This window comes from Cucurbita pepo, chromosome LG09, assembly GCF_002806865.2.
Source record: "Cucurbita pepo subsp. pepo cultivar mu-cu-16 chromosome LG09, ASM280686v2, whole genome shotgun sequence".
In the NCBI taxonomy this organism is placed as follows: Eukaryota; Viridiplantae; Streptophyta; class Magnoliopsida; order Cucurbitales; family Cucurbitaceae; genus Cucurbita; species Cucurbita pepo.
Genome location: NC_036646.1, coordinates 9368984 through 9379947, shown reverse-complemented (window position 1 = coordinate 9379947; position 10964 = coordinate 9368984). Strand labels below are relative to the sequence as shown.

Below are 10964 nucleotides of genomic sequence, written 5' to 3'. Positions count from 1 at the left end.
ACCTCCATTTAGAGCTTCCATTTAGAGCCCAAGGAGAGCTTCCATTTAGAGCCCAACATCCTCACTGGCAAACTACCCAATATTTGACTCTAATACCATTTGTAAAAGTCCAAGCTCACTGCCAGCAAATATTATCTATTTTGACTCGTTACATATCTACTAGGAAGAAGTTTTCTTCGTTCCCCTCTCCACCTGATGTAAAATCTCATACTAGACAGGCCGTACAAAATAACTCATTTTTATTTTTTTTAAAATATATATTCATGAGAGTTCAAGTGAGATGGTATGCAATTTGTCTATTCTCATAGGACAACATTAAATTCTCTTAGCAAATAAAATATCCGAAATATTTCAATTTCAAATATGTAAATATATTCATAACGAATATAATGCCCGCCATCGAAACAAAGCTGTAAAATGTGATGAAAGGTTAAAGCTAAAAACCGTTTGACAGCTTTTTCTTCTTGATGGTCCACAATTAATGAATCACAGGCTTTAGAGGATGGGCTCTCAACTTCGACAAGTCCAAATTTGAATCAAGTTCTTCATCTAGCTCCCCAACAATGCTTCTGCAGAAAATTAAGAGCAATATGAGTTTCAATACGATGAAGTTTCTAATGTAAAAACAAGGAATGAATGAATGAATAGCTCTCTACCATAATCACTATTCATGTTATAGAAGGAAGAAGAACAGTTCTAATGGTTAACCATTGATAAAATATTCAAATGAAAGTAAGAAAAACAAACAAGATTTTAAATATAGTTAGTTGAACATGTTTTCAAAGCACTCTTTGTTTCAGGAACTGATATCACATTTTGTTCGTTGCGCGCGTGCACAAAATCTTTTTTAGAGTTCAAACTTCTACCCTCTTGGTCGAAGATATACATAGTTCAGATCATTCGTTATGCGTGCGTGCATACTTTTGTTTAGACTTTAATAACATGTGAGGTAGACGTTCTTAACTTCTAACCTCTTGGTTGAAAGTATATACTTTAACCAATTGAGCTACGTTCAGATGTTCAGGTTAGCGTGTGTAGAGAGAGTAAACGAAAATGAGACGGTAACTTACATATTATCGCCTCTGATTATATATAGACCCAAAACAAGTTGCTGAACTCCTTCCTGCAGAACAAGAGAAGAATCAAGTTATAAAAACGGAATGCAAAGGAAAAATGCTCTACCATAAATCCCTTGAAATCCATCAAGTCGGAACTTGTGAGATTCGAAATTCAAGCAACCCGAAGGCCAAATCACATAAAAAGTTATCTGTTCACAAATTTAAATTAAAATCCATATGAAAATGCTAGTAGTTGTTTATTTGAACTATGGAACTGATAAACGAAAACAGAAATATAGTAGGTACGAAGACAAATAAGTGATGTAAAAATCTAAAAATCAAACTTCAGATGATTGGTATCTTCTTGTGCATTTTCCGAAACCCATATTCCGAACAAAAATTTAAACCGAGAATCATCCTAATATTAATCAAAAAATTGATATAAGCAAACAACTATGATGGGCCCTGAGATCAATTGGGGTAATAATAATTTCACAAAACAAAGGCCTATATGGTGAATAATTGAAAATGAATATGAAACAAAAATGAAAACTATATTTTTTATATTGTCCACTGCATAGAATAGAGACCAACAGTCGATGAAAGAGAAATAGAACGTAGAAAATTCCATCTAAGTTACATGGACACCATACAAACCTTGGTCGAGTAAACACGTTCATGAGATTCATCGAGGATAATATTTGTAGCCTGGTCAAATCCTTTCAACACTCCCTGAATAAAGTATCGTTAATATAGACACAAATTGGGTGGATGAAATACCAGTCAACTGGAAGATAGTTCATGAACATACCACTATATTGCGGCCATCATTAGTGATAACTGATATTGTTTCTAAAAAAATTAAAAGGTAAAGTCAGTCAACTGAAATTGAATTCAACATGAACTTCAAATACATTAGTTTCTCAGAACCACCCCATTTACATCTAAAATCGTACTATACCAAAATGTATGATATTCTAAATTTCCTTGTTTTTTTAATATATATCTACGAGTGTTTTGGCTAGCTAGCGCACTTCTCAAGTGCTCTCACAGGACGTCTAATCCTACTACATTTGGCTATCTAGATAACTTGTAGGATATTAAATTCTAGGTAGGTGGTCATCATGCTTGAACTCACCCCGTCAAAGCCTTTAGTTTTTACATGGACGTGTGTGTTAGATTGAACACGACTCTCCACAATGGTATGATATTTAGTTTTTACATGGACGTGTGTGTTAGATTGAACACGACTCTCCACAATGGTATGGTATTGTCCACTTTAAGCATAATCTCTCATGGCTTTGCTTTGGGCTTCCCCAAAAGGCCTCATACCAATGGAGAGAGTATTCTTTGATTATAAACCCATGATCATTCTCTAAATTAGCCGATGTGGGACTAGTGGGATTTTCATCATCCAACACATCCCCTCGAACAAAGTACGCCTCCCCTTAATCGAAGCTCGACTCCTTTTTCTTTTGGAGTCTTAGTCATTTTTTACTATGCCTTCGAGGAGGCTCGACTCCTTTTCTTTTTGGAGTCCTTTGTTCGACGTTTGAGGATTCTATTGGCATGACTATGTTTAGGGCATGGCTCTGATACCATGTTAGACGAACACGACTCTCCACAATGGTATGATATTGTCCACTTTGAGCATAAGCTCTCATGGCTTTGCTTTGGGCTTCCCCAAAAGGCCTCATACCAATGGAGAGAGTATTCTTTGATTATAAACCCATGATCATTCTCTAAATTAGCCGATGTGGGACTAGTGGGATTTTCATCATCCAACACATCCCCTCGAACAAAGTACGCCTCCCCTTAATCGAAGCTCGACTCCTTTTTCTTTTGGAGTCTTAGTCATTTTTTACTATGCCTTCGAGGAGGCTCGACTCCTTTTCTTTTTGGAGTCCTTTGTTCGACGTTTGAGGATTCTATTGGCATGACTATGTTTAGGGCATGGCTCTGATACCATGTTAGACGAACACGACTCTCCACAATGGTATGATATTGTCCACTTTGAGCATAAGCTCTCATGGCTTTGCTTTGGGCTTCCCCAAAAGGCCTCATACCAATGGAGAGAGTATTCTTTGATTATAAACCCATGATCATTTCCTAAATTAGCCGATGTGGGACTAGTGAGATTTTCATCATTCAACAGGTTTCATTTAATCAAACAGAAAATAGTACAACAAGGTGCTTTTGAATCACCCAGAACAGTTCATAACAGGCTCAAAAGAAGACATTCTATTCAATTTGTTTGCATTGCCTCAAAAGATCAATACTATCCTCAAGAGAAAAATAATTATCTCATTTTCATACTGTATGAACTACATATACGTATAAAAATAAACAGTTTGAGGGATTATTAATGAGATAACTTACGATCAACCAGTGATTCAAGTCCAGGTCCACTTGCCATTTTGAAGACCCTTACAATGAGCTACGAGTTATTCTCTATTATCCGATCAGCTAGATCCTATCCAAAACAACAAGGAAAATGAAAAACCATTACATTTCAGGCACAAATTAGGCATCACACTTATAATGCGCTACTTCAAGCTTAAATTCCACGCAAGTAGTCGAAGTTGCAGGATTGAAAGAGATGTATGGCGTAAAATATGAGGGGAAAAATGGCGGCACGGAGTAGGAAGAGAAGAAGAACGAAGAGAGAAGAATTGCAAAGAAAAAGTGAAGAATTAGGAATTTCCTTACCAGAAATCAACTAGCTTCAATCTTCCCTAATTTCACGCCAACGACTGCAAGTGAAATCTGCGTCTCCCTCCGAAATGTACAAATATATATCTGGTTGAGGTTGTTCTGTCAATCAAAAACAACTCCTACAAGCTAGGGATTCAAAAAGAGAATTGGATAATGCCATTGATTACTTCCACTCATGGCAGTTCGTGAAGTCCAAATTTACAGCAACGTTTTTTTTTTTTTTTTTTTTTTTTTTTTTTTTTTTTTTNAAAATAAAAATAAATCCTCATTTGTTTCATTACACGAGTCCTAATTTGAGTTTTTCAAGTGAGAAAAAAGACATAGATGGAGATTAGGAGAGTACCAGTAACAACTAGAAGATCAATACAACTCGCTAGGAGAGAGACTGCGACAGCACGAGCGGAAGAAAAATGACGACGGCGACGGCACTGAACGGGTGAGAGGCGGCGGAGGCGGTGACACTAAGCTGCTGAAATGGAGGAGGGGCCGGCGTGAAGAAGAAGAGGATGCAGCAGAGGACGAAAGGGTTTTAGGTCTCCCATTCTTTTATTTATTTCATAGTATTTATTTATTTATTTTTATTTACGCTTTTCTAATTTGTATTATTTAAACAAAATATTTTTAAATTTTTTGTTTTTATCTTTTATTACAGACATACTAAAATATAAAATTTAACGCGAAAAGGATATTTAATATATTATTTATAATTCTTTTAATTTTTATGTGTTGTCCTTCAAGTCATTTTTTATGAAATAAATCTTTATGGATTTTTTTTTTTTTGGAATAAATTTCATAATTAATGAGTAAAAATGAAACATTTCATAGTTAAATCCTTAATTTAATTTCATAAAATTTGATTAATGTGGCAAAAAAAGTAGATTAATTATAAATAATAATATTTAAAGATACTTGAAAAAATTAAATTAAATTAAATTAATTGAAAGGAATAATATTTAAGGAGCTTTTCATGTTGAAAGATCCAAAATAATTAAAAATAATAATTTCCCATTTTTCAATTTGAATTGACCATGGCCTTGCTTTAAGCCCGCACATTACCATCCTTAACATATCGAGATATTTGAAACCTACCTATCACCTACACTTTCTTTTTCTTTGAGATGAAAATTAGATCGAGATACTCCTTTTTGTTATTATTTATTTTTAAAGCCAAAACCAAAAGATATGGACAATATCTACTAGCAATGAGTTTAAATTGTTACAAATAGTATCAGAGTCAAACAAACATCAGATGTGTTACAAATAGTATCAGAGTGAGACAGACACCAGACACCAGACGATGTGTTTCAAATTGTATCAGAGTCAGACAGACACCAGACACCAGACGATGTGTTTCAAATTGTATCAGAGTCAGACAGACACCAGACGATGTGTTTCAAATAGTATCAGAGTCAGACAGACACCAGTCAATGTGTTTCTGTGTTTCAAATAGTATCAGAGTCAGACAGACACCAGACAATGTGTTTCAAATGATATCCGAGTCAGACAGACACCAGACGATGTGTTACAAATAGCATCAGAATCAGACAGACACTAGACAATGTGTTACAAATAGCATCAGAATCAGACAGACACTAGACAATGTGTTTCAAATAGTATCAGAGTCAGGCAGACACCAGACGATGTGTTTCAAATAGTATCAGAGTCAGATAAACACCAGACGATGTGTTACAAATAGTATCAGAGTCAAACAGACATCAAACGATGTGTACAAATAGTATCAAAGTCAGACAGGCACTAGACGATGTGTTTCAAATAGTATCAGAGTCAGACAGACACCAGACGATGTGTCAGGGAGGACGCTAGACCCCCAAAGGAGGTGACTCATGAAATCCAACGTCGGTTGAAGAGAGGGGAACGAATCCCTATTTCAAAATCTTGAGAAAAAATCCTTAAAAAGGAAGTCTGGAAAGGACAATAACTATCGACGCCGGACTTACCTAAATCATTAAAGCATAAATTTTACCATTCCCAAAAAGAAGAAAAAAAATTAAATTTTAAAACAATCACAAATGCACAAATTAGCCAATTGGAAGATAGATTCTTCTAAATTAGCTCCATTTTCATTTGCACTATTGTAAAATGAAGGTTTAAGATAAATAAACAATAAACTACATATCATATCATTGAATGTAAATCAAAATTCGAACAAAACCAAAGTAATTGTAAGGATCCAGTCAACCTTACTTGTGGGACTTAGCCAACTTCTTCTTCCTCTTCTTTACAGCCTTTGGAACCTTGTTTTTGCGGGACTCTCTCTTCTCTTCCTTCACCTTCTTTTTGTTCTCTTTTCTGGCAGCTTTCCTCTCAGCTGGTGTTTGAGTCGTCGTCTCAGTTGAAGAATTTGGTCCGTCTTCTTCTTCCGACTCATCCGAGCTCTCTTCATCTGCCTCTGACATTGATTCGGTTTCCTTCTCGCAAGAATTTGACAAACCGGTTAAATTTTCGGACTGTTCAATCGGGTCTGCGTCGTGTTCTAGCTCTGATGCAGGTTGAACTCTTGGAAGAGCCTGTTTTAACCCTGTAATGGTCTTGTAGTACATATCTTCAGTGTTCTGACCACTTGTTAAACGTATTACATCCTCCTCCGCATGTTTGACACTATCCAACGTCTTCGGAATATACGACTGGAATCGAGGCGAAAAAGATTAAAAATTATATTACAGTAAGTCAAGAACTGTAATCAAACTGCTCATCGACCAACAGATCGCAAGGACTCGGCCTTCAATTCTATCGTAAAATGAACCCCTATAAAACCATGGTTGATAACTACAAGTACAAATTACCTGCACAAATACAGAATCTGCAATCTCATCCTCCACTGATATATCACCTCTTGCCGAGATTTTTTCTTGCAGCTGCAATTTACAAGACATGGTAAATGACAGAACTTTTCTAAAATTAATCATAATAGTAACAATTAAAATCGAACCTCCTCTAGATAACTATCAATCGTCTCATCAGTGAGGCATGGATCGACTATAAAATCGAACAGTTCTCGTATTGTCATTACAGCAACACCATGTTTTTTGAAGAAATCCTGTTTGTCAGTACACCAAGTATCCTCTCAAAGTCACTCCATCAAAAGTTCAAAACATAGGAAGAAATTAAGGAAAAAACCGACGAAGACTTACAGAAACGTGAAGACAATCTTCACGAAGGAAATCGAGGGCATGAGGGTGGTCGAGATCAACAGATTGAGAAACATCTATAATATAAAGGTGACCCTGTGATGCAAGAAAGACACTGGCATTAGTTTTCCCATAATGCCATTGTCGAACCAACAACTATCGCAATTGCTAACCTCAAAATAAAGTATGTTATATTCACTAAGATCTCCATGCACTAGCTTGCATTTCTGGTAGAGGGTCCGCATTGTAATAATAACCTGAAAAATGCAAAGAAAAAGTACCAAATCGAAACGATGTAAGCAATTTTTTTTTTCCTTGACCGTCTTAATCAGCCTCTTGTTGCTGAAAAAGTTGATTAACTACTGATTTTCCTTTTTAACATTGATTATGTACATAGTATCACTATTTTATTTATCACTAAACAGTCAAAGCTCCAGCACTATCAGTCTCTATGATTAGCTTCTGGGTTCTTAAAAAATTATGGTTGAAGCAGGGAAATGGAGGTGCAGCAATAATTAAGCTATTTGCGGCTTGACTCGGTGACAACGTTCATAGATACAAACATACCTCCAAATAACTTTCACGTAACCTGTTCAACGACAAGGCAGCGTCCTTGAGACGAGGTGCAGCCCAACCTGTCTTACCTACAAAAAAGGAAAAAGAAAATCAATGGCGTCCTTTATTCAAGATGTGGCTCAAAAATAGATGTCAGTTATACAGCTCGTTGCTAGATGAATTAGTCGTTGCAAAATTAGACTCATTTAGACATGTTGGTCATGCTTTTTCTTCTAGAAACAAGTGCCAGTGATAAACTCATAATCAAACAAGAAAACCTCCCAGGCTACCCATCCAAGCTACTACTGTCTCTGTAGCTAGAATCAGCAAAAGAACATCAGCCTAATACGAAATAAGGTGTCTCAATCGTGCCACAAAGATTATGTTATACATATTTGGATTTAGGGAGGTTTCATTGAATTTTTCAATTATAGAGTATTCTTTTTAAAGTTTTAAGTTAAAATTAGTCAATGGTAATTATGGTATTGATGGCTATGAGAGTTACAACCTTTTAATTGACCACGGGTTACTTTAAGGTTTATTTTCAAGGCCTATAAATAGTCATTCATGTTGTTACTTTAGTATGAAGATTTTGGATAAAAAAAATGAAGTTGCATATTATGCTTCTTAAGCCATGAGTTTGTTTCTGTGTTTAGATTTGCATGCTAGAGTCATTCAAATAATCTGGATCAAATTATCTTGTGGAGTGATTCGAATCACTAGTTTAGAAACAAGTTATCTTTACTTTTGATCTTCATCATCAAGGTAATCCATTCCTAAACTTTCCCTTGGGTTGTTTCCTTATCGTTTTTGGTGTTCTTTGGATGTGGTGAAGATTGGGACAAATTTGAATTGGCATATGGCTAATGGCAAATGGCAAATGGCAAATGGTAAATGGCAGGTGAAAGAATTGGNGAGCCACTTGTTCTTCTTTTTCTCAATTTTCAATTTGATGGTAGAGGATGGTTTCTAATAATGTTGGTATTAGTTGTTGGTTCATGCCTCTCTCAATGCAAATCATTTTGTTTTTCTTGCATAAAACCTTTAGCAATTAAATATCAATTATTGATTATTATGGAACATAATTTTTGGGGAAGGGAATACATACCGATGAATTCCATGACCAAAACATGCAATCTCAAGAGGAGAGGAGTCGGGCATCTAATTCCTGCAGCTTTTAACCTGAAAATTCAAAGTAATAAATACTATGATAAAAAAAGATTGTAAAAGAAAATACATAAATAACACAAATACAATTAAAATTCAAAAACTCATACGATAATTTTATCTTAAACTGTTGGTCACCATGGGTTGTAGGTCAGATAATCTAAGCGTAAGTTGACACCGAACAAACCCGATCCATTCTGTACTAAATGTTATAGATAATGGAGGTTTCTTATGAACTACAAATAGTTGGTGTAGTTACCTCATCAAGTTCCTCATTTCCTTCTCGGCCCATGTCTTAACCATTTTCCTGGGATTATGCCTGCAATATCCGTGTCGGAAACGGTAGTCACCTTGGACATAGCGATCCCTATCCCTGAAATTGACGAGCATAATAAACTAAGCTCAGGACATCAATGCAAACGATCAACGAGTTCCAAAATGACAATGTGTACAATTAAAGTGGAAAGAAGATCACAAAATAAATTACGAAAATCATTCTCGTGCACAATTGAAACTATCAAAGAAACATTATCATCATTGCTGAACCTAATTAGTAAACTCTTTGAATATAGCCAAAACAATGATCTGCAAATCAAAATAAAGAGAGTCACAACATACTTAAACACCAAAACTGAAGTTTTGTAGATTTTGACAGCGAATTCTTGACCATCGGATTTTGTTGCATGATAAACATTAGCCTGTTGATTATACACAACAAGAAAAATGAATATTTACTACTGAGAATAGCCTATGCTTCATTTGCAAAATAAATTATATGATGCTTACTTCTTTACCAGTAGAAATGCAGCCATTAATGTCATGAAAAACGCCTCGATTGAGCATCTTGAATAAAACCATCCGAGTTCTAGGATCTATTGCCTGCAGCAGTCATGCATTTGATGATATAAATACTAATTGTGCACAAGGGGATTGGATTGTTTCAGGACAAAACCAAGACAATATTATCACCACCGACCTGTTCGACAGTTGCACGATCAGCTTTCTCTGTAGTTTTCGTTTTTCCTATCGCCATTTCCTTGACACTGTCACGAATGGCAGTGGTAACAGAGTTTGACATTCCTACATTAAACCTCCCTTCCCATTCCTACATTAACGAACAATTAAGATGTAATTTGAGCAAGGGATGACACAAGCAACAATAGAAAATCAGAAGAATTAAGTATAATATACCCCAAGAGGTGAAGCTCGAATATGATTGGTAAACTTCTGGTTTCGATTTGAGAGAGGTTGAAGAGTTGAGGAATTATGACGAGAATAAAGCCCACCATGAGCATTAGGACGCCTAGCATTGAGTGAAAAAGCCCCATCTGCCTCACGATCTTCCTTAGCATCCAACCAGTCCAATGCTTCTCCAATCTCAGAGTCTGATGACCACGAAAGGTCCTCCTCTTCATCATCTTCTTCCACTGGCTCCTCATTATTCCTTGTTGAAGGTTCGATTTCCTCTAGCTTCTCTTCCACTGCAGACATATCTGCTGCTCCCACCAGAGTTGATTCTGTATCATTGACAAGAACATTCAGAAACTTTTAATTTCGCAAACAATAGAAAAAGAACAAAAATAAGGACTCGGCTCAAGGTTATTATAAGGAAAAGTTTCGTATCTGGAGCTAACTACCGATTCTCGAGTTGGTGTCTACCATGTATTCCATTAACAAACCTTTTACAAGGTCTAATTTGAGTTTTTCAAGGAAGAAGGAAAAACATGGATGGAGATAGGGAGAATACCGGTAACTGAGTAAGTAACCGATTCAATATGGAGAGTACGGTGACGAAGGACGACGGCGGCGGTGGCGGCAACGACTCAGAGATGCTTAAAGAGGAGCCGGGAAAGACGAAGGGGAGCACAGCGAGGGAGATGGAAGGGGTTTAGGGTAGGGGTGTACATTCAACCCGGAAACCCGACAACCCGGACCAACCCAACCCGAACTATAAGGGTTGGGTTGGGTCATTTTCTAAATTTAAAATAATATATTGAAAAATAAAAATATTCCTGTATTAATAGGTTTGCCAGAGTGGTTATTCGGCCTGTCAAAGAATCCTCATGCCCGAGTTCGACTCCAGTCAAGTGCATATTTTCTTTTATTATTTTGTTTAGTTCCTCCTTTTATATATATATTTTAAAAATAACTTAATATACGGTGGCATGAAAAGACGAAGGACGACGGCGTCGGCGGCGGCAAAGACTCTGAGATGCTAACTGGAGGAGGAGCCGGCGGGAAAGACGAAGGGGTTTAGGGTTTCTTGTTTCTGTTTTCTTTTATTTCCTTTTTTATTTTGTTATTCCATACTAAATTAATA

The 10964-nt window shown here is 36.3% G+C and overlaps 2 protein-coding genes across 6 annotated transcripts; both read right to left on the bottom strand.

Annotated features, from left to right (window-relative positions):
• Positions 1 to 281: 281 nt before the first annotated feature.
• LOC111801466 (sm-like protein LSM8) lies at positions 282 to 4332 on the bottom strand. Of its 4 annotated transcripts, none has more exons than XM_023685474.1 (7): positions 4117 to 4332; positions 3768 to 3892; positions 3438 to 3531; positions 1870 to 1910; positions 1716 to 1790; positions 1071 to 1123; positions 282 to 569 (listed from the first exon to the last, which is right to left on the bottom strand). In XM_023685474.1, exons 3-7 carry the CDS (start codon positions 3472 to 3474, stop codon positions 479 to 481), a joined length of 297 nt encoding a protein of 98 aa, XP_023541242.1. In that variant the 5' UTR covers positions 3475 to 3531; positions 3768 to 3892; positions 4117 to 4332; the 3' UTR covers positions 282 to 478. The 4 variants fall into 4 exon arrangements, with proteins under 4 accessions (XP_023541242.1, XP_023541244.1, XP_023541245.1 ...); XM_023685476.1 differs by having other exon boundaries at positions 3768 to 3899; positions 4117 to 4323; XM_023685477.1 differs by having other exon boundaries at positions 3768 to 3872; positions 4117 to 4323.
• Positions 4333 to 5806: 1474 nt separating this feature from the next.
• LOC111802387 (serine/threonine-protein kinase RIO1-like) lies at positions 5807 to 10541 on the bottom strand. Of its 2 annotated transcripts, none has more exons than XM_023686731.1 (13): positions 10282 to 10532; positions 9836 to 10161; positions 9621 to 9749; positions 9431 to 9523; positions 9263 to 9342; positions 8904 to 9017; positions 8586 to 8659; positions 7490 to 7566; positions 7096 to 7179; positions 6926 to 7018; positions 6724 to 6831; positions 6578 to 6649; positions 5807 to 6418 (listed from the first exon to the last, which is right to left on the bottom strand). In XM_023686731.1, the coding sequence occupies exons 1-13, from the start codon at positions 10313 to 10315 to the stop codon at positions 5975 to 5977; spliced, it is 1728 nt and encodes a 575-aa protein (XP_023542499.1). In that variant the 5' UTR covers positions 10316 to 10532; the 3' UTR covers positions 5807 to 5974. The 2 variants fall into 2 exon arrangements, with proteins under 2 accessions (XP_023542499.1, XP_023542500.1); XM_023686732.1 differs by having other exon boundaries at positions 5810 to 6418; positions 10392 to 10541.
• Positions 10542 to 10964: the final 423 nt, after the last annotated feature.

Excerpts from the sequence above, each read along its gene's own strand:
- LOC111801466 (XM_023685474.1), bottom strand. The coding sequence starts at position 3,474 with ATGGCAAGTGGACCTGGACTTGAATCACTGGTTGATC. Across the intron at positions 1,124-1,715 it reads AACGTGTTTACTCGACCAAG|GAAGGAGTTCAGCAACTTGT; the intron begins GTTTGTATGGTG and ends CTTGTTCTGCAG. Across the intron at positions 570-1,070 it reads ATAATCAGAGGCGATAATAT|AAGCATTGTTGGGGAGCTAG; the intron begins GTAAGTTACCGT and ends AATTTTCTGCAG.
- LOC111802387 (XM_023686731.1), bottom strand. The coding sequence starts at position 10,315 with ATGGAATACATGGTAGACACCAACTCGAGAATCG. Across the intron at positions 7,019-7,095 it reads ATAACATACTTTATTTTGAG|GGTCACCTTTATATTATAGA; the intron begins GTTAGCAATTGC and ends CTTGCATCACAG. Across the intron at positions 6,832-6,925 it reads AAGATTGTCTTCACGTTTCT|GATTTCTTCAAAAAACATGG; the intron begins GTAAGTCTTCGT and ends ACTGACAAACAG.